Source organism: Tauraco erythrolophus, chromosome 10 (assembly GCF_009769465.1).
Source record: "Tauraco erythrolophus isolate bTauEry1 chromosome 10, bTauEry1.pri, whole genome shotgun sequence".
NCBI classification, from domain to species: Eukaryota; Metazoa; Chordata; class Aves; order Musophagiformes; family Musophagidae; genus Tauraco; species Tauraco erythrolophus.
In genome coordinates, this window is record NC_141474.1 from 14936944 (window position 1) to 14960780 (window position 23837).

Consider the following 23837-nt stretch of genomic DNA (forward strand, 5'->3'; position numbering starts at 1 on the left):
CTTTACTTCACTGAAACATACCTCTAAATTTGGCGTAAGCTATTTTAGAAAACATTCAGCATTCTTCATTTTAATTGCTCCTATTTTCTCAACCATCTGTAAAGTTGGATTTCCACTGTTGCTGTGAGTCACAGTAGCTAAAGGAAACCAACTGTTCAGCTACTGCAAAGCAGGAAGGAAAATAGTGTTAATACATTTTAAAAACAAAAAGTAGAGGTTAGTAAGGTCTAATACCTAGTATCAATGGCTTTTGACATGAGCAAGAGCACTTTATGCAAACTTCATGTTGTCTGTGGTCAATATACAGTTAGCAACATAAAAAAAAATCTTTCAGTAACTGCAGAAATTAATATATCCTGTGTCATTACTGTATCACTGCATGATGCATGACACTGTCATCGTTTAACTAAAGCACTATAAACTGCTCTCAGAATTTCTGAATTCTTACAGGCTGCCAAATAAAGTCAATTGCTATGATACATCAGCTGAGTTGTAGCTTGCAAATTTAGGTCCTTGATGCAATATTGGCAGTTCTTTTTTTTTTTTTTTTTTTTTTATATGCTATTGTATGGTCACAGCTAAAAATACTGTTTATTACACACCAGGGAAAAAAATGCAGTGTTCCAATATTTGGGGTCATGTCCTTATACCATCATGATGTTTATCAGAATAGTTGGCCCTGAATAACAACTTTCTCATCACTGTTCATTGGAGTAGAAGATTTAAACAGTAGCCTAGTCTTTGTATGAGCTGTGGTACAATAGTTATTGAGTGCATGGACATAATGATCTCCATATATTACTCAGCTGGTATTTCATGAGCATATAATCTCTGATAAAAAATGTACTTTCTTTTTGGTTAACAGAAATATTTGGGAAAGAGGGAGAGATTGTTACAGAATCTTCCCTGGACATTTCAGCCAGCTGTGCACAAAACGAAACCAGCTTAAAGACATAAAGAGACAACAAGCTGATGCAAAGTCCTTGCTCTCTGAGAGGGCAAAGTAAACAACGTCAGACTTGCGTGATTTCACATAACACATTTAAAAACAAAGCCTATGCTTTATCTAATAATTCCCCTATCTCATTCTATTTAAGCGCAGCCATGTCCTTATCACTTAGCATCTGTGCATATTGTCTTTTTAACAATAGCTTCTTTTTTATCTAAATTCTTGAGTCTTCCTTTCTTCACCCTCCCCTCTTTTGAGAGTGGGTGGCTGCTATGGTAACTCTGAAATCCCTTCCTGCTGAAAGCACAGTCTTTTTTGAACAATTGTATTGCTAATATTTAGACCACACCATAATGTTTGCCTCTATTACTTTCTCTCAATACCTATCAAGAAAGAATTAGTAATGGAAATGTTGAATGGCAGCACTATGGTTAGGCATTTTCTCTACCCTGCTCCAAATACAGACACTTTCAAGGATGCATTCCTGGTCGTCTTCAGGCTTTTAGGTTTATTTTTGCCAGTGTACCAGAGACTTCATAATGAACTACTGTAAATACATTCCAAAATCTATACCCAAGCTGGCTGCTACCTGGGTTTCTCCTTAGTCTGCTCAACTTGTCATAGATGATTTGTTTGTTTGTTTTTGCTTGAGTTGAGTTGATAAGTTGACTGCATCTCCTTTGACTTCTTATCAGTATTGCAATTCACCCTTTCTTAGCTGGAACAACATCTGCCAACATAGGTATTAAGGCAAACGGTGCAAGTTTATTAAATAGCATATGATTGTATAAGCCACATTTTGATATGTGTAAGCTGACACAGCCTGGACAATTAAAGGTATATTTTGAAGCAGCTAAGTATGCACATCCTTGTTTTTTTTTTCCCACAACCGAGACACAGAAATGAGAAGTCATGAGTCTTTTTTTTTTTCCTTAGGATTTCAAAGTGGTATATGATGATTTAGTCAGTCTATTCCCATTGATATAAATAAGAGATTTGTGACTAACAGTTGTCCTTTTGTGCTGCAGACCTAGAGGATTGGTCATTGCTAGTTGTAGTTTAAGACAAATTTTATTTCAATCTATAAAATTTTGCTTTTTTGGTGTTTTATTCTTACTGCATTAGCCAAGAGCAGTTGGCAGCCAACCTGTCTTTTGGGTAGTGTTTGAACTTGGTATTACTGCATACATTTCAGATTTGCTTTGGATTTGTAATCATAGAGCAGCAGGTTTAATATCTTGATAATTGACATAGCCCTGAAGTCTGTAGGCTGCTTTTGTTGCTTTGTGCTGTGAACCCTTGGCCTCAACTACAGTTTCAGGCAGGGCTAGCAGGTAAAGCTGGCAAATAATTTTTCCTCTCTGAAGAGCTTTTCTTGGGCCCGCGATCATCATTTCTGCAAGATTCTTGCTCCTGGCATTCTACTCTATCATCTTTGCTATTTACTGTATTTGGAAGTCACCGGGAAAAAGTCAGCAAGGCAGACTGGGACACAGTGCTGGCAACATGGTGATGTTCTACCCAGTATCACACCTTGTTTACATGAGGCCTTGTCTCACCTTTCCTACTTCTTGAAGTGTCTGTTTGGCTCCTGCTCAGTGGGCAGCTGGCGGAGGCATGACGGGCCTCTCTGATAGGCTTTAGGGAGTGTTCAGGAGGAAAGGGAGTAGCAGAGCCACCTTATTGAGTCGGCTTTGTTGTCCATTTTCTGTTAGGAAGTTGAAGAATTAGAGGATTCTTGTGGCTGCTTTTCAAAGGCAGTGTTAGGAAAGTGGAATTTCTTTTCAGTATCTGGCGCAGCAAGTAAAAGTATCTCTTGATACTGATTGTACAGCATATATCATGGGCTTCATATATTGGGTATATTAGTTACTTTCAGGCTGGATGGTAAAATATTGCAATATTATCCAGGGATTTATCGAAAGACCTCTAGATATTTTTTGTCAGTCAGTTCTTCATTACAATTCAATTGCTTAAGATAACGACCTCTGTATACTGAATCAGCTTTAATTACTGTTTAGGTGTGTCTTACAGTCCTGGTACATTAAGGGATACTGCTTTCCTTCTTCAGTTGTTTAGAGCTGCAACTGTGAGAAGCTCATAGTGGGAAACCTAATAGTAAGGTCCAGCATTTCTAGAGCTTTCACTTCCTTTTGTCAACCCAGACTCCTGACTTTGAAAGTAATTTTTTGTCTAGGATTATGAATAATTGCTGCAAAACTTACTGAAAGCAGGAGGAGGCTTGAAAAGCACTAAAAAAATCTTCAGTGGGCAGTTGCGGAAAGGTCCAGATGATTTGTGAATATGACTGTGGTTTGCTCTAGAAATAATTTGACCCAATAATTATTAATTAAGGAAGCTGAAGAGCTTTTTAGATTGTCAAACAGGATTCTAACTAAACATTGAGCCTGGTTAGAGAATACTGTTCACTATAGCCCACTACTTTTTCAGCTTTTTGATCTCTTGAGTATCTCTTTTCTTGTAGGTATGATGAATATTGAAAGTTGTGGATTCCTCAGGTGGAACATGTATAACATTTACTTATATTACTTGAATAGTTCTAAGTTCCTTCTTTAACGATAGTGCATTTTAAAAGCAAAGCAAACCATGACAACTTACATTTGGAGCGCTGTCTGGGATAGGTGCCTGTACAGTGATTCCTTCCTCTTTCTGCTTGTTGCTTCATGAGTCATTATTCTCTGCCTACTAACGGACTGGTCTGTCTCTTTGTCAGTCCCCCAGACCATCTGCTTCTGGGAGGCCTGAAACAGCAAGCACAGAGGGGATCTTCCTACCCACAGCCCTGGGCCCCCAGCTGATAAAATCAGCTAGGAAAGTTAACCTTCCTCCTGGCTGGTGCTAGGATGACTAGCTCCACTCTAAAATGAGACTTTGGGACCTGTTACGTGTGTGTTTGTGTGCATAGACATTTGTGTGGGTGAGCCTAAAGATAGCTGAAAGAAGATGACTAGGAAGAGCCTGCAGCATAGCCCAGGAGGCCACTTTGTCCTGGACTTGACATACAATTCCTGTTCTTATGTGTTTTGGAATTATTTTGTTTGCGCTAGATTTAGGACATATTTCACATGAGTCAGACTTGCAACATGACACTTTTGAAAACTTTCCCAGTACAAGCTAAGTGCCAACACTATGATTATTCCTTATATTATGACTTGAGACGATCATGTCAGAAACCTCACAGGTAGCTTTGTCTTTGGTGGTGATGGTGATGATTCTGACTCTTTCAAACACATATTTTCAAAACCATTTCAATTGAAGTTTTTCTTTCAATTTATGAGGTTCTCTGAAGCTTCACTTCCAGCGTCTTGAAGACTGAAGGTCAAATGTTTGTGTTTTCTTGAAAGTCTAGTAAATATTGATATATAGAATGATCGGATAACATCCACTTCGTTATATGACTCTCTGCCAGTGTCTGCTTGCTGGTATCACCTTTGTATCTTTTCATACTTAAATCTTATTTCAGGAAAAAGGAAAAACAGTAGTAGAAGTTCTTCAAGAGAAGATTCACTGCTGATCCCATGTTGCAGGAGAATGTGCAGCCTGCAAAATTAATTCTAACTACTGTATCAGTCCTTGACCTAACATACCAAATCCTTGCTGTTGGTCTTGCTGTTGATAAATTTAAAAGATTTCCTTAATTAGATTCCTTCTCTCCTAATTTCTGTTCTTAAAAGGAACTGAGATGGAAGCCATGTAAAAATTTATATTGTCATTCATTCTCACTAATGTTTTAAATCACTGAGCTATTTTTCTTTGTTGATACTGCATTTAATATTTATGAGAAGTAAGACAAGAAAAATCCTGTCATCTTTTCAAGATGTTTATTCTTTGTCAATTACTGACTGTGCTGGCTTCTAGCTTTCCTTCCAGAATCAAGAGGAAAATAACTGCTTAATTATATTTTATTTTTACTGCAAATCAGATCTTTGATTGAGTTGACTGTGTTAATATATTGTACTACAGCTGCAAGAGGTCAAGTTAAAAAATGGACATCTATGAATCCTGCCTTGGAAGAGTCTACATTTCTTATGTAGAGTTTTGCAAATATAGAGACTTTTTGCTACACTATTTTGGGAGAAGTTTACCCTGTTTCTATTGATTCTTTAATAATATTTTGATATAGTACTATTTTTAACATTGGTGGTGTCTGTTTGTGGAGAAATCTTTTGGCTGCTGCAGCATCCTGTGAAGGTTCTTTCGTCCAAATACTGTTTCATAGATTAGCTTATCCCCTAGCTGCTTCCACGCTTCAGAGCTAAAGGGGGTGTTGAGGTCGGTCAGGCATTCATGCTCTGCCGCCCAATCTAACAGCTCACAGAGAGCTTCATCACTTATTTTAGCCCCTGCGACTGTCATTGCAGGTTTGAGAATGGAAAACATCATGCTTTCTTTTGTGGAGCTTTGTCCCATCATTCTAATTTGCAGTTCGTCCCTTGGAGCCCCGTGTACGGAAGCACGTACCTTCAGATCTTAGTTGCGGCTGGATCACGTCGGGGTCACCAGTTGTCGCAGCTGGAAGTCTTCAGGCGGCTCCAAGCAGACCAATGTTCTAATGCGAAGGCTTTAGGCTCTACTCTAAGGAAGACCCACACTCCTCTAAGGCTCAGGAGAAAATGCCTCACCCTTAGAAGTAAACACCCTGCCTTAAATAGTCAGGAGTCACATGGTTTGCTAGATGGGTCAAGGCTATTGGTCACTTGACCATCCATCTCCCAGAGTGATTGGCTGAATGCTACAGCACCTGTTTCAAGGTAACTTTCCCAGTGTAACGAGCCACAGGTGTTTTAGTTAACCTGCATAGGGAAAGAACCTTCACAGGATGCTGCAGCAGCCAAAAGATTTCTCCACATCTGTTCTTTAAAGAAAAGATAAAAATGGTACCTATGCTGGCAGAACCCTCAGGTTATTTTGAATAATGGACTAGGCATGACGATCTTGACTGCACATATAGGAAGGTACTTGGCAAATGGAGGTCTTTATTACTCAGATGTGCGGCACAGCATGAGTCTGCATTTGTTTCTGCTCACTCAGTGCTTTATCTGAGCCGGGATTTGAAGGACATGCTTGATTGTAAAAAGATTCTGAGAATTTTCTGCAGAGCACTTTCCAGTTTAGCTTTGTATTAAAAACGTTGAAGTTTGACTGAAGTACTGCAGAATCAAGTGTTTTGACTATATAAAAATTGAGGTCATCTCCTTGGACAATAACCAGGTGTCATAGATAACTGACATATATCACTGAGACCTGCCTTAAACAAGTGACACTTTTTTTTCTTAATTGATTTTTCCTTCTCAGATTTTTTTTTTGATTGAATACACCACAATATAGAATTAAATGCAGGATAGCTTCCTGCCAACTTCACTGTGTCAACTTCTCCCAAGCTGCATTTGAAATTTGGTGACCTTGCTGCATATTCAAAATATTAGAATATTTTCCCTAGCACCAGATGTTCTAACATGTAACGTGAATGTGGATAATGGTGGTAGTGTCCAGGAGTACAAGGAGACTCGCTAAAATAAAGGGTTGCTGAGTAACTCAGCGTGCACTGCTCTGTTTGTAGCTTGAAGAAAACCAGCAGGGCTAAAAAGCTGGAAATTCAAGTTGCACTTGTCTTATCAGCATTCCACATGGTAAGAGTAACCCACTGAAGAAAGCCTGCAAAATATAAGGAGCTAAGATAAAAGGATAGTTAGTAAAAGGAGAAACGCTGTTTCTGAGATGGTTTAGGAAGAAGAGAAGAAATAACGTAGAAAAGATGTACATGTTGCGGTACTCTGCTGTAATTTTAAGTTTAAGCTTTGATTCATTCTTTAAACCATGGATCTTTCTCTAGTGTTTTGAACAAAATTACTGTCAGATGTTGCTCTTTTCAGACAAGTTCTGACAACTACTTTCTTCACTTAATTTATTGTACCTGTAACTATGCTTCTTAAACTTCTTGACTGGATTATTGACGTATTTGATAACTGATTACCCAGTAAATTCAGCTGAACTTTCAGACAGTACAAAAACTCCAAAAGATTACCTGTTTATTGGCTCAAAAGGTGCAGGTTCTTCAATGCAGATTAATCTGTTTCCCTTTGCCATTCAAAGTGATAGCATTACACATTTGGAGTCTCTAGTGAAACTCCATAGAAAATATTTGCATTCTTCAATCTAAAAGTTTCAACTCTGTCTAAGTGTGAAGGTTTTAGGGATTTCAGTGGTTTAATTGTAGAAACATCTTCTGCAGGAAGTACATACTTTTTTCTTAAAAATCTTTGTAGTTGAAGTATCATTTTTAAGGGGGTTAACTTTCAAGCAGCCTTAATGCCAAGGTTTAAGAGAATGGAAATTCAAAGGTCTGTTATTCATTTCTTCCATTGGCCTATCAGAGCTTGGAAAGTGCTGGCTTAAACCTAGTAGTCACTAATGCACCCTTAGGGCAGAAGAGCTGCTCTGTCATCAGGCAGTGCTTTTAATTCAGTAGTATTGTACAGGGAGAGTTAGACTGGAAGCAGGGCAGATTGATTTCTCAGAGTTTGATGCATAAAAGTTTCTGTATTTAGATTTGTTTATATGCTGGGGGGGGGGGGGTGGTACTAAACATCCTCAGTCACCATCTGTGAAGTACAGGGGTGTATTGGTTCAGCACTGGTTAAAATTCTTTATGCTGGCATTTAGTTCAATTTTCACTGCTTTTTGTCAAATCTCTATCACGTGGAGAAGTTGTGTGTGAGGAAAAAGGCATTTGCTAATAAAAAAAAGGCCTTGATGGAGCTCCTTTCAGGGTAAAGATCTTTTTGTATTACTGTCAACACTGTGCAGTGAAAAATCAGTCTCTTTACCTCTCTACAGAAATAAATACATAGATTGGAAGTAACAGGATAGAATTGTCGAATTTGCCGAATTTGTTCTTTTGGGGACCTTTCAGGTTCACATAAAATTAAATTTTGTTGTATGGTCTAATTGTTCTTCTATATCCCTAGGAAAAGGGTGTGATCAGTTTATTTAGAGCTCTACTTTCTTGTTTCTTTACCAAACAAACCCAAACAAACAACAATCCAGGCCAAATACACATAGCCTATTCAAACAAAATCTAGACATTTTGTTCGCCACTTAGTGGAAGATATCCATCTGTCTTATACTTTCTTCCTTTCTAATTTTCAGATGTATATTACCAACACAGTAAAAGCCAGAGGAACAAGGCTTGCAAAACCTGTTCTGTGTTTGGGCTTAATGTGCTTGGCTTTCCTTACTGGAATCAACAGAGTAGCAGAGTATCGAAATCATTGGTCAGATGTAATAGCAGGATTTATAATCGGAATATCTATAGCAGTATTTTTGGTAAGTGTATACCTGTGTCACTTCTGTTTGAAAAAATCAGTGTATGACTTTGTATCTCTTAAAAAAAAATATTCATGGGCTTGACTTTTCGCACAATTAAATGACAAAAGAAGCGTTTCTAATTTTTGTTTTTAATTAATGATCAGTTTCCTTAGTTATATTTACATACATTCAGAAATGTGAAGTCAAGAAAAGCCTGATCAAATGATCTCTTTTGACTTCCTTATAAACCAGATTGTAGCATTTCAACAAATAATTTTTTGCATCAAGCCCCACTTTAAGCAAGTATATATCCTTCAGAATAACATCTAGTTATGATTTCATATATGAAGTATTAAATTCAGTATAGTGATACCTAACACTAATCAGAGAATAAGTAGCATTTCTTTTCTGACTTTAAAGTAACCCTAGTGATTTTCTTTTATGCTAATTCAGGTTTACATGGAAATTTTATGTTATTCTGTATCAAAAAATCCTTGTTTAGCCTTTTCCTTTTCTGGAACTGTGTTCCAAAACCAAATCGTTAGTCACAGTTCACAATGACTAGTGTCTGTGTCAGAAAGCTGCTGCTAATCTATTAATCACCTTCACTGATAACTTCAGTGCAAGACTGTGGCATAGAATAGTCACTGTTGTTTACTGCCTGCAAGTTTGTCTGTCTGGCAGCTTGTAACAGTACTAAATACACCTTTCAATTTTTTCCCCGTGAAAACACTTTTGAGCTTGATTCTTGGATCTCAAGGTCTTGATGTCAAGATCTTGGATCTTAAGACTTGGCTTGGCTGAGGACTCTCACGGCGATGGCTGAGGTCTGTGTTTTCACTCCTCTGAGAAATCTGAGGGCAGCTTTAGGTCTCCTTTAAAATATACCTGCTTGCAGATCCAACATTCCCTTCCACGCAAGGTGTCCAGGAGTTATATTTGGTGATTCATTTTTAAGAAGTTTTTCTATTCTGTTTGTGCCTCTAAAGTCATAAAAGAGAACAGAAATCTGTCCCAGCATTTTTTTTACTAAATTTTATGATGTATATTGCATAAATTCCTTTGAGTAGCATGACATCAAATTTAGTTGTGTTTTGAAGAAAATGCAATGGGGAAACATTGCTGCTTGGATGAGTGTCTGAATTAGTAGAGACACTACAAAACTGGTTTATATCACATTCCTAAATCCCTGTGTGAGAGTCACTGTTGCCCTGAGCCAGGTTTAGAGTTTTGTTCAAACTTGGGGATGGTATTGCCTTCTTATTCTCCCTTTCTCACTCTCCATTTGAGAAAGTCTTTGCTGGTCAAAGTTTAGATGGTACTACCCTTTGTAGGAATTTAAGGTTATTGCCATATTCTCCTGAACGTTCTCCAGGCATCTATTCATGACATTGTCAATAATTGGTATTATATTTTTCAGCTTCGGTAATAGATTTGCTTTTAGATAAAAGACTCTCTGATTCTCAGATGATGCATGTAACAATAAATTGGCTGAAAATCTTTTGTCTTGAAGTATTAATTAAGGATTTTCTGTAAAACATAAACTTCACATTTCTGTGTTTCTGCTGTAAGCTGTGACTAAAGTTGGTGTCAGTTCTGCCTAATTATGGATGTCAGGATCAAAGCTCAAAAGAATGAGTTGTTCCTTAGCGATTTTGTTTATCTTCTAATTCCTTCTAGGTTGTTTGTGTGGTAAATAACTTCAGAGGACGTCAGCCAGAACACGAACATTCTCATATGGATAATCTGGCCCAGATGCCCATGATCAGCATACCCCGAGTAGAAAGCCCTTTAGAAAAGGTAATGTCTGACTTTTTAAAAAACAATTAAATAAAACATAACTTTCCTGCAAGGATGGTCCCAAGCAATCTTGACAAGAGTGCCAAGGTAATGAGATTTAAAGTAAGGAGACATGGCAATGAAGGAGAAAGAAGGGAAGAATTAATTCAGAGACACTCCTTGGGTGACTCCTCCTGTCACCTCCAAGAACAATCGCTGCATATCAGTCCGATTTACTATTGTAGCCACTGCTAAGTCCATGGAGTCAGGCTGAGTAGATCTGAGGCCCTCTATCCTTGTGTTCCTCAAGTAAGTTTGATTAACACTTTGGCTGAGAGTCCACAGAGCTTGAAGTGCTTGGAAAGAAAGTCTAACCCCTGACCCCAAGAGGTTATGTGATTCAGATACGAGTGGCGTTTATCCTATTTCTTTGAGGTATGTCAGGCTAGTGTAGAACATGAGATGCAGTCCCTTCTGGATCAGCTGTAGGGCTTTTATCATCAGGTATACGCTAGCCCCAGGACAAGGCACCCACTTGGTAATGCTTAGAATCTGGCATCTGCACTAGCAGGGCAAACCACTTAATGAACATGGTAATTACAGAGTAACGTGAGTCATACAGTAACTGCAAAAAAGCCATGATCTCTTGCCAAAGCAAATGGGATTTTGGACTATGAGGTGCTAGTGATAGTCCCCTGGGTATGCCAAGTCGTTTTACATGAGTAAGTATTGCAATGTGTTTAAAACTTATTTTAGTTGCCTGTAATAAAAATCTTTGGTTTTTTGAAGATGGTGTTTTACTATGTAAATGTTAGGTAAGATTACGTCTGAATAATTTTATGAGCAAACAAACACTGAAATAGATAGCATAACCAAATAAAGAAAACGTTTTAGGTGTTTTTACCAGGGGGAAGTTTTAACTACCAATGCCAAGTTTGAAAGCAATTCTATTTTTTGTAATGACTATCTGTCATAATTTGTTAAAATCTCTTGTGTTATACCCATGTTTGAAGATAGTAAACAGTTTTACACTGAGTAGGGCACCAGAAGTATGTTTTTATGACATTCTGATAAAATCAAACTACTCCTGATATTTTTTTGTATTAAACATAAGAATAAATGTTTTTAACCACTTCCCAGTCTGTCTTAGTCACTTGGAAGTGGTGGAAATTATCCTTTAGTAAGAATTGCTGCTAATCCTGAGTTTGTTATTCCTTTCCTTGAAGGGAAAGAAGATTTGTTTTCAGAATGATCTAACGTGCCTTTTTGAACCAAATGTGTCTTAGCTACTTCTGTTGATATCTTGTCATAAGGAGGTCAGAGTCTCATTTGCTTGAACAAGCATTTAGATGATGAATGTGTATCTTCAAAATAATCCATTCAGTAAACTTTCTGTAAAATGTCAAAACAAAACAAGATGTCAGTTATCCTAGGACATACCACATTAATAAGAGCATCCCTTATTTACGTGCTAGGCTCTCCTACAATAGAAGCCGTTTCTGTTGCTCAAAGCCATCATGGGTAATAAATGAACATTTTTTGTACATTTTTAATTTTTTCTGGGGATAAATACCTCATGTTAACTTGACACCCTCTCACTCTTGATGAACAATGTTCTTTTCCTGAGACTTGGCCTAGGCAAGATTTGAGATGTTGTGGGGAAAGCTATGGGAGAGTGTGGAAGTGCGGTGACAGGAATAATGTTTGCTCTGCTTGAGGATGACCTCTAGCATTTGCGAACCGCCCAGGATTCTGTTATAGGAACGAGCTTCTTTCCTTCTGAACGGTTATTGCTGTGGCAGTAGAGCCTAGCTGTTTGCTGTCATGGAATTTCTCTCTAGATAATTAGATTGAGGACTGTACACAGGGTGTTACACTTGGTGAGATCTCAGTGTATGAGTTCATCTTCGTCTATATTGCGAAGCCCTTCTCCTTTCCAGACGGACAGGATGAGAGGAGGATGATAACGTGGAAACGTTGCTATGTGTTGGGAAATGCTTTCTTCTTTTTCCACTCTCAGAAAATTTAAATTTGAATTAGCAAATAATTGATAAAAATGTTACTTACTGTGAGTGCTTTAAGTGTTGAGTTTTTTAGAAGGCACTAAGAACAGTACTTTTGTGGAGCTACGATCTAAATTGAGCCATCTTAATTAACTATCATCACTACAAGAATTATTTACTTAGTCTTTGCTTTTTAACTCCCTTCTTATTTTACGTTCTTTGTTCTGCTGTAGAGTGAGAGAGGAGTGTGAAATAATTCCTGTGCTACTTGCACATGGCTAAAGTAGGAAAAGGCAAGTTACTAGGGCTGTTCCAGTTCCATATTCTGCATGCACATACATTTACATTTGGTTTATTTAAAATCTGCTTTTCCTTATTTCAGTCTACAGTCTCCTGCGCCAGTATTAAAGGCAGCTTATTGCCAGAAATTAGCTGCTAAGAGTAGCATGAATTCTGACTGACTGAAGTTATCATGGGCTAAGGCAGTGCTAGCATGGAGAAATGCAACTTTTATTGGTATTTAAAAATAATAACTGTATGAGTATCTGGGAGCGAGAGATTCAAAGACGCTGTCTTAAAGAATAACTTCATTAGCAATGCCTACCAGATGGGACCTCGCTCATTGTGATTTTATTATAAATTCACCTGTAAATGAATAAGCACACGGTGCATCACGTAGGCCTGGAAGCACCTTATTTTTGTGTTTCCAGATCTGCTACTTGCTATTCCAGCGCTTTTTCCTGCTGGACAACGAATGTTTTTTGCATGCTTGGCATGCTCTCTGTGCTGACACTGTCTGAGTTCTGGTGGAGGTCAAGAGCTACATTTGAAGTGCACTTAAATAGGAATATCTGTACTTGTAATATTCTGAATTGAGCTGCTACTGGTTAATGACAAGAGTAGATTACTGTTTGCATGACACGTCTGTTTAATTGTAGTGCATGCAGATGATTAAGCTGTTCTGCACGGGTACTCACTTCTCATGCACTCAAATAAGCCATAGTTGCAGTGTCTCCTTGAAGAATCCTTGCCAGAGCTGGCTCAGCAATGCAGACTTATTGCTTTCACCTTAACTACATTCATCCTCAGAATTAATGAAAAGAATGAAAGCCAAGAAACCTCATCACTCACCCATCTGCTCCTTTTTCTCTCCTGTCTCTGACCTTCTTCATCTCTTACAAGACAATTCTTTTTTCGGTTAGCTGGCACTCTTCTACAGAAAGGAGGCTTTCTTCCCACCACACTCAAGGTTATGGACTCCTGTTCTTTTGCAAGAGTTACTGGGAAACAGGATATTCTGGGTGGTACCTGGAAGATTTTAAAGTTCAGCTTCATCCTGTGCAGTCACACACTATTTTTTTTTCTGTTTTCTGTTTCAGGGGAGACTGGCATTATTTCATGCTAAAGTCACCTGAAAATGGCCAGGGCTTACAGCGGGCTTGTACATGTCTTGTAGTAGCTGCTGACTTTCCTAGCCTTTTTTAAAAAAATAAGTATTCTAGCTTTGAAAAAATCAAATACAAAGGGAACGTGGAACATTTTAGGACTAATTGAGGAAATAGAATACTGAGGTAAGAGGTTTTAGAAGGAAGTATTGGGTTAGGAGAGGCACTATGGTTCATCTCCTGTGGGACAAGATGAATACTGTGTCTGATCATCAGTTCTTTCTGTAGCTGTTAAATGTTACTTTTTTGTGCAGTGGGTCCTTTGCATTGCTCTGTTTGACAGCTGAGCTGCATTTATCTCCAAAGTCTCTGCTTGACATTCCTTCATAGTGCTACTTCTGTTGGCGATGCCCAAACCATGTTCTCAAACACAGTCAACTTTCCTTGTAACAGGAAAGTTTCTTGTACTCCACCCTTAGGACTGACTCTCCCCCATGACTGTGAACTAGAAACAGATAGTTTAGGTGCTTGCTCTCTCTCTCCATTTCTAACTTTTAATAGTGACAAATACTTGAAATTTCTCTCACAATATGTGGCATTCTTGTTGCGTGTCATATCAATTGCTAGTGACTATCAGGGTTAATTGTCTCAAAATCTTGTTGAGTTCGACATTATAATTCTCATTCTGTTGTGTATGTGCCAAAGGTAATGGTGGTGATAAAACATTTTAACAATAGTAAGTATAGATATTGCCATGGATTCTGAGAGTATTTTAAGACTGGGGAAGCTTTCATTTTCTGTTTCTAAGGTACAATATTTTTTCTATTCACTCCATCTTGATTATTTGTGACACATAGAACAACTTCTTCACACTATCTGTAAAGGGTATTTTTAATTTTAATTCTCAGCGTTGCTGCTTTTTCCTTGGTCTTAAGCATTTTGGTAGTAAGTCTTTCATTGGTATGTGCACTTATGTACACGCAGCGTGGCCCAGGGAGTCCGGTCTGGTCCCTAGGGCTCTCCAGGGAGACTGATCACCTGTCACTGAGCTCACAGGGTAAACGCAAAGCACAAAGATGTTTTAGCTCATCATGCTATGGGCAAATGGGGGAGAGAGTTTGTGTCTATTTCAGTTGCTTCAAAATATTTCAGTTGAGAAGTATCTGAATCTGTTGTGCTTGATGTCCAAAAGTGCGTATAGGTTTCTGTACGGTGTTTTAGTGCACGTATGTGTATGTCCAGGATGGCTTGACTAGAGTTTATGTGCTTACATTAGCTTATAGTCAGGTTTTCAGATTTCTATTGTCATAATGGTTCTCTTTTGATAATACGGTGTGTTAAAGGAGATAGGATACACATTGTCTCACACACAGAAACACATACTCAGGAGAGGCAGCTCATAAAAGACCATAAGCAGTTTCGTTTCAATGTCAAGCGTTTGAATTTGCATTCATGTCCTACTCTTCTGCTTAAATCTACTTTGGGGAATTGTACACAAATAATTTAGTTTGAATGCAAACTGTGGTCGCCACATCTAATGTTCAGATAAAATAACGCTTAAACATAGGAAATGGAACAATGTATTCAGTGTGACCTCCTCAAATATACATGTTGTAGATGTTACAGAATCAAGGTATTAGTAACAATCAAGAAGATCCTCTGCCACAAAACTCCTTCAAAGCACGCATCATTAGATTCTTCTCCTGGATATCAGGAATGGACCATTTTGACCGTCTTCATATCAGGCAATAAACGTATGTGCGCAAGCGCGCACATGAGTGTTTGGGTGTGGAATTGAAGCAAAGGCGGGTGCAGCGTTCTGTGCAGGTCTGCAATGTTTTAAATGGAGAACTTCACTTGAACTCATTCTTTTCTCTAAAAATGTGATTTGTCCAGTGAAAGCATAAAATATACTTTGCTGACACAAAGAATTATATAATAACATTATTATTACTGTATGATAAATTATTATTTGCCTGAACTACTACAGTAGTATTTTTCTATTTCTTTTATCAAACTCCACTGTGTGAAGGACAACAATTTTTTTTCAATCTCCTGTTTTCAAAAATAGAAAAATCTTTTTTAAGTTGATGACTATTATTTCTAACTGTGTTTGTGAGAGCAGAACAAAAAAAATTTCAGGTAAAAAATATTTAATATATGTAATGAAAACTGCAAACCACAAAAAAAGTTGTCATGGATTTTTTTTCAATGCTTTAACATTATAGAATCTCTTATAAACAGAAATTAATTAAAAACTCAACAGAAGATATCAGATATGGATCATTTTCCCCCAGAAACCTGCACTCAAGGCTTAGCCTTTAGCTTTCATTTTTCTCTTGGTGGTGTGAGAGGGTGGTTATGAAGCATGCTTTGTTCAGCTGGTGCTGACACCAAGCTGATACTGTCAATTTAGAATAAATAGTGCAAAAGCTGGCATGCCTGTCTGAAACTACTGCCATTGAGCAGACCATCAGATTATTCTAATTCTTTGGAGTACTGTAGGGAAAACAATTTCCCATGGAGTTGGAGAAGCTGATACCTTGTGCATGGTTTTTCACTTGTCTCTTGCATCTGTGTGAATCTGTTTGCTGACAGTGGTTAGTATCTCACATTGAAATTTGTCACAGTAAAATCTAAACAGAAATAAAGAGCATAGTAAAAGAGTTGAAATGCAGTTACTCCAGAGGGATGCTGTTTGTTTACTTTTTTCTGTAAAGAGTCTCAGCAAGGCTTGTTTGTAGTTTTGCCTGAGACAATAACATATGAAAAAGCATGAATACCCAGACAGTTGCATGAATTTGTATCAGTGATTCTTGCCTTCAGCAAGTGATTAATTTTGACCTAATTACGCTTTACCTTGCTGAGTCCATTGGAAATGAATCGACAAGTCTTCAGTAGGGTCCAAATCAATAGCTGTGCGATCGGTAGCTTAGCAGTTCTCTCCTGAGAGTTTGCTGAGGAAGGGGGATTTTCTTCTGTGTTATCATATCCCATGCTCTGCATGTCCTTCCAAGGATAGTGACCTGCTCATTTTCCAGGTATAGCTGGTGGGAGTGTGAACCACATTCTCCTTTCCTAAGTAATAGTTATCCAGTCCTGAATTAATGCCACATGAACGAGCATTTGGTCCTCTGCATCACAGACAAATGTGTGTCACTTAGAGAAAGGGACAGCATGTAGCAGGACTTGAAAGAATTGATTAGAATAAATAACAAGGAATATTTTTTCCTGTAATTTCTCATTTTTAAACCATCTTAGTTATCAACAAAGTGAATAATTTTAAACTAATGCTAGTTTAAGTTGACACGATAATTTTGAGGTCTAAATAGGGAAAAATAAAGTAAATACTGTGAAGGAAATGTCATAATAGCCTCACAGCAGCTCCAAAGTCGTTAATGTTGCCCAACGTATTGTCTTTCCTGTACTGAGAGCAGAAGATGGCCAGCCAACTAAAATGCTTTGAAACGTTAATGTTTTGTTTTCTAATTAGGAAATCTAATTTTACTTTTCTTCTGCATAATCAAAGTCTGAAAATAATGACATTTGCTAATATTGTTTGCTGAAAACATTTTCACAGAAAGTTGCATACTGATTCTTTTTTTTTTCTAATGCTTTTTAAAAAATCTACTGGCTATGGTTTAATCATATTTAAAACATAAATCATTATTTAAAATATATTAATTCTGTTTTGGAGAAGAATGTGCATAGATGTTTGCTATTTGATGGTGTTCTTACGAAAGCTGTCATAAAATACAGCAAGAACTTTTCAAGAACTAAAACACCTATTATAGGGGAGGGGAAAGAGAACTCCTCCTCCTGGGCACAGTATGGTTATGGCACAGTGACAGAGGGAGCAAAGCTGCCAGCCTTGTTGGAGAGGAGGGAATAGGAGGCAGCTCTCCTGTGCTCCCACTCAGTCTACTTCTAAATTCCATTCTGTAATGTGGAAATCAAAGATGCCTGCCTGCCTTCCCCTACCCCGAACTGAAAGACAAATATCCAGACAGTTTAAAGGAGACTTGAGAAATATAAGCTTGTGTGATGGCCACTCTTTCTATCCAGCACTTTCTATGGTGTGTGATAAGGGATTTTCTGAAGGACTTGGAACAACTTCCGTTAAGACAAGAAAAAAAGAGATGTATCCTACTCTCCAAGAGTTATCTACATCCCCCCTCCTCTTCAGCTTACATGTCCTCTCTTCTGACTTTGGTCTGCTCCAGGAGGGGAGGTGGTGAGAGAAATCAGCAGTGCTTTGCATGGTATTGTTTCCCTCTGTGCATTTTTGTGCTGGGGAACAAACACGTGGCTTAACATCAAGATTCCTTTTGTTAATTTTACACATTGCATGCTTTATAAAAAATGGTGGCAGTCAAAGGTACTGTGTGTCTAAAAGGAACGTACAGTTCATTTAGATCCTGCACATCACTGTGCAGTTGAGTGCTCACCTACCAAATGTTTGCAGAAGCTTAGGATAGAGCATGAAAAAGTAGCAAAGCTCTTTGGGATACTGCAGTTTTACTGTGTAGTCACACGTAGTGTATTCGCATTCTGATACACGTCTTCGTGTTCATAAGAATCGTCCCGTTGAAGAAAAGAGAAGGATGACATTGCAAATGAAGAGAACACTGTAGTGATTCTGAAACAGAAGTTTTGAATATGAGTTCTCAACTGACGAACGCAATTTTGTTGTAGCATTTTACTGCTTGATTCTGTGCCATTGAGTTCTTGGGGAGCAATTAATCTTTAAAAAAACTGCAACATTAAAATTGTATTAACACTGAAAGAGAATATTCTTACCTGTCAGAAACTGTCATTTTAATTTCGAGGAATTTTGCTTTAAATTATGAATAAGATAGCAATAAAAGTACAGTTTAACTCAGTTATTCACACTGTTACTTAATTTTAAAAACTTCACCTGGAACTGAAATATTGTAGAATCACCACACCTCATTACTTTGTTCAGCACACTTGCATATCCAGTCTTTCAGCAGTTAACAAAGAGTTGCTATGGGAGTGAGTGAGAGCACTGCAGCGAAAACCAGTTTTATTTACATCGTCCTGCAATAGTCTCCAAGCATAAGGCTGTCCCTAAAGCACAAGAGGTAAAAACTTCACAATGGTGACTGATGTCTATCTGTCTGGTTTCTGGGTTTTCATCTGTTTGTTTTTCCTTAACTCGTAGAACCACATCACGGCCTTTGCAGAAGTCACATGATGTTGACGCTGATGTATATTCACTCCATTGGACTTCATCTCTTTCACAGCCCACACGCGATAATTGCAGTGTATCAAAAATAAGAAATTTTTAGAAGTCCTATTTCTGACTTGATTTTTACATCATTAAAATGATACCAACGTTTTGAAGAATTCTTAAATATTAGAACGTCACTTTACTTTCTAGCAGAAATATTAACTGTTTACTTTTTGATGGAATGGGACAAACTGAGCACTAATTATATTTATCTGACAATATCTTCTATTTTGGCTTCTCATTGTTTTCAATGGTTCATGTACCTATTCCAACAGTACTTCATATTTTGATTTGACTTTGATTTTTAAAACCTACGTTTTTAATTCAGCATGAACTTGTTTCCATTTGAGGCGATTTCAGTGTATAAAAAGTAGACAAATATTACGTTCTGTATGAAAATGCTGTTTGCACATTGTATTACGCTGTATTCCATGTAAGATATCATTCAAACAGTATGTTATATGTAAGACTGGTGCTTCTGCTTTTGAAGAGAAAAAAATGCCAATTTTTACTGTAATAAGTATTGTATCATAATTAAAAGTTTATTTATTTGGATATTTTCCTGACATAATTGTAGTTGAATTGTTGTTTTGTAGTTCTTGAATGTCTTGGATGATATATATGTATCTAAGTTAAAAGAAATGAAAATAATATAGAAAGTTGATCATCGATATATTCTTTATTAATAATGATATTCCATGAAGGTTAAGGGCTCCATTCTCAGCTCAGCATATCTGATGGGAAGCTGTGCTATTCATAAATAGTTTAAACAAATTCAAGGAAGACTGCATATTCTCATGTTTGTTGTACACCTTGATGTTATGCTGGGAGAATGGGTGCTAAGATACGAGGGTCACTGGCTTAGTGAGAAAAGTGCGTATGAGTTTCTACTCTCCATTTTCATGTTGGAGCACTCATGGGAAAAACAAAATGGCTTCATTAATTTTCTTCAGCCTAAGAGACCAGGACAGGAAGACTTTCTCTCTACAAATCTTTCTATCTCTGTTTGTGTTTCAGGGCCATATTCTTGCAAAAAAAATCCTCTGTAGGTCTGTGATGTGTTGACAAATTGATTTTTCTTCAACACCAGGCAGTGTTATCGTATCTCTGTTATCAGTGTGAATAATCAAATTGAGCATCCCCTTCAGAAGACAGCCTCACTAACTATTTGTAGTGAAGTTGTCCTATAAAAATTGAGCACCAAATGAATCTGAATGTTGTAGACGCTGAAGATGCTCTTAACATCTGCCAGAAAGTTTTCTTCTGGCAACAGCTGATAGAACGCTAGCACTATAGACACATTGAGAATAGTAATGTTCAGTGCAGGCTGTTAAACATTCTAGGCCTTAAATTTTCCATAATTCAGTGTATTTCCTGTGCGTTAATCCTCGTTAGAAGATGTTTGAAACATAAGGCTGTAAAATCAGGTATTTTCTATGATGAATTTTAATGCCTTCCCACTTAGTCATCCAAGGTAACACCTGCTTCTTACTTTTATTCTAACCTCTGCTTTCACTAAAATACAACTGCCTAAATAGTGCTTGGCAAACAGGGCAATGCCAAGCCATTTTTGAGTGCAATAGAGCATATCTCACAATCATTGTGCTAAGCTGAGAAGTAGAGAATAAATACATACATCGAGGAGAAAAGTCCTAGAATAGAGCCCTTAGCTACAACAGTGTTACTTAGGTGATTGAAAATCCACCATTATTAGATTATGAAATGTGTTTACAAAATGGTAGTAGGTCCAAAGTTTGTATTGCCATATTAGGCACACTTACCCTTCTCTTAGTCTAGCTATTTAGGGTCCAAGGTACTAATGGTTTCCTCTGTGTGCAGATTTAAATGAAATCTTCACTCGTTTTTGCATGGTAGCAAACCTCCATTTTTTATATCTGATTTATAAGATTACCAGGAGATTCTTTTATGTTAAAAGAGATGACTCTTTTCAGTGTACTGTATATCATCAGCTTGTAACTGGTCTTTTTCTCTCTCAGGATCTTTCCCAGTCAAATATTCGGGTTAAATTTATCATATTATCTCTGTGAACCAGCAGTGAGAAAACAAAAAGAGAGACACTCTGCTGTATAATGTATTTTTAAATAAAATAATTTTTCATTCATATGTAGTGTAATTTTTTTAGATATCTGCTTTAGGTTTATTTTGGTTGACAGTGTACATGTAATGAAATGATGATTTTAAGTCAACTGCATTTGGTGACGTATTTTCACAATTAACCAGGAATCCCCACAGTTTACTGTCTTCCCTTAGAGGTGGTTCTGCTGAAACTGAAATGCAGGAGAGGAAGAAGATCTCTATTGCAGAAGAGCCCATAGCCTGTTTGTGAAGGATTTGCTCCCACCAGGATGTGGACTGGCCAAGCTCCAGACCCTACTTTGACTGATTTTCAGAATTGGCAAGAATTTACCTCTCCCACACCGGTACCTCTCCACTGCCCTAGAGCTTGGGCCTACGCTCTTCTGTTCTGGACTCGAGAAAGCTTTCAGTAGGAACAGTTCGCTGAAACAAAGTAAGTTGGCATTTTCTGTCTAAAATGGCTTTTTCGTGGTTGCTTTTGAAAAAATCCTAGTGAGGAGCCTATGACAAACAAGCATCATCCCTCATTCAGGGAATAGTCTGGTGCAGAGTAGTTCTTAATAAGAACACTGTGGTTGAACCATTTCAGTGGCTTTGAATGCAGCTGGTTTTATGATCCTAGTGGACCTTTTCTGTGTGTACTTCAGTGAAACAGCTCCACTCTATTTATAAATGAGATGTTGAAGAAGCATCTCTAATGCTATATGCTGCTGTGTTCCTAAAAATGGAATTCTTAAGGCATATGGGGACACCAGCTGGGCTCGTATCCATACCATTTTAGATTCTTTTATATGTATTCTGCTGTTTGTTCGTAATCATGAACTGTATAAGACATACGGTGATAGCATCTGGGCTCCCATCTCTTCAGCTTTTAAAAATGTTCATTTTAACAATGTGTATTAAAAGAGGATAATGTTGGTATTTTTCAGCTGCAATTTTCTGTGCTGTTTGCTGTTGCCTTCTAATTTTGTTGCTGTCCAGGATCACAGTGAGTGCGACAGTCCATTTGCACATTATGTTAGCAGGGAGCTTTTTATACTCTTCTGAACTAATTTTGGTGTTTCTGAGGCTTGTCATGCAGAAAGCAGAGCATGGTACATTTTAGGAACAGATAACCTGAGTCTGTTTTGATCAAATACATCCCCGGCTATCTGCATAGCCTTGGCCTTGGTAACACACTTGGGAGCATTTACAGGTGGAAGCATGAGCAGACTTCCAGAACTCTCAGTCTTGCTGCACCTCGGTCCAAGCACACCAAGAGCATTTTCACCAGGCTCTGCCTCTGACAGCTGACTTGACCCCAAAACACCAGATTTCCCTGCTGTAAACCAGCATTTTCCATCTCTCCTCAAGTACCTTTGAGAAACTGGACGTATCAGGCAAGATACCATGCCTCACTCCGAAGTGTACTACAAGCATGACTGCAGCTGGAGCCAGCAGCTACACAGTTCTCATTTGGACAAGTGGAAACATGAATGAATGGGGACCTATCATGGCTTCAGCTTTTGGCCTTTTCCTTCCCTTTCTAGACCTTTTGGTTTTCAGGGACTTCCACAAAGGAAAGTAACGAAAAGCTTCACAGTCACCTCTGCCCGCTCGAACCTCTGCTGTGTGCCTAGGGTTGTGCAAGCTTTACTCTTGCCATCAGGGGACTTTCCACTAAAACAGTGTTGCCTTTTTGTCATCCTCTCCTATGTGAGGATGGCTGAAAAAGCTCCTTAGGGTTTCTAGTTGACCTGATATTCTAGGAAGAGGAAAACTGAACACCCCAGAAATAGCCCTGTCAGGGTGGGAGTTGGAAGCCCTAGTGTGACTGTGTGATAAGCTTGGTTGTTTCCTCAGCACTCATTGAGTTGTCATGCCAAGGTACGACTCTAAAAGGTTTGCTTTTGATACTAAACTGTCTATATTTGCCTCATCATGAAGCCCCAGTCCACTTGCAACACATTGCTTCTGTTCAGTACTGGAGGTTGTTCTCTCTCTGTAGAGAATCTTAGGAATTGCAGCGTATCCTGTATGAAACCTGTCACCAGTGCCTGATGAACACTATCCCAGACAAGTTGGTGGTAAGATAGCTGTCATTAAGGCTAACTTCAAAGATGCTTATCTCCTGCTTGTCTAAAAGGACATAATGATCCAGGTGTGTTCGATGATCACTAGCTGGAAGCAATATAACTGGCTAGTGCCCAATCTCCAGCTGCTTTTTTTTCCTGAAGATGGTCACATCCAGTTCTCTGCCTATCATGTCCTTAGACTCAGTATTTTCTATTCCAATTGTCAGCTCTTGATACTCCATTCTGCTGCGAGATGTGATATTCATGAGGCATAAAGGGAGAACAGCTGTGTTCATCGGCAGACAGTTTTAGATACCATTACATGTCTTCTGCACTTGGTCTGTTATCACTAGCTGTGTAAAACATTTGGAAGTAAGTTAATCTAATTGAATTAGGACAGTTTAATTCTGAATAGAAGTACACACCCCGAGGTTTTATATGATTCTAACTAATCCACGGCAAACCTCTCACTAATTCAGATAAACTGTCCTGAATTGTCCCCTCTGTGGACAAATCCTAAGTCTTTTTTTTTTTTTCCCAGAGGAGCTCTGCTGTTGTAATATCTTCCCCTAGTGACTACAGCCAGAACAGCGTGTGGCAGCCAGCTTCCTGATGTGATCACATCAACAGAATAATCAACTTAAATTGTGCACCTACTAGTGGCTTCATTAGTGGACTGGGTGCAGAGGACTGCTCTTGTGCTCCGAAAGAGATTAAGAATGGGCACAATGGTAATCTCCCACTGTGAAATTGCTGAATCCATCCTCTAAGATGGAGGCTTCAGTAGAAGCCTCAGTAAAGAGTTGTAGTCCCCAAAACCAAATTCTTCGCACCAGCGTTCTCATCTGACAATGTTCAGATCTAAATAAATAAATAAAAATTAGAACCAAACCCTTTTTCTGACAAATCTCTCCCTAAATAATAATGATCTACCTAAATACATACTCCCTGCAGCTGTAGGGAACTTGTAGCCTTGCTGGCGATCTT

General features: G+C 38.2%; 1 protein-coding gene across 1 annotated transcript in view; it reads left to right on the forward strand.

Annotated features, from left to right (window-relative positions):
• PLPPR5 (phospholipid phosphatase related 5) overlaps nt 1-23837 on the forward strand; it is a 109206-nt gene that overhangs the window by 45239 nt on the left and 40130 nt on the right. The window contains exons 5-6 of the mRNA XM_086617305.1: nt 8120-8296; nt 9959-10078. Of these exons, the coding sequence (XP_086473431.1) occupies nt 8120-8296; nt 9959-10078 (297 nt within the window). The remainder of the gene's footprint in view (nt 1-8119; nt 8297-9958; nt 10079-23837) is intronic.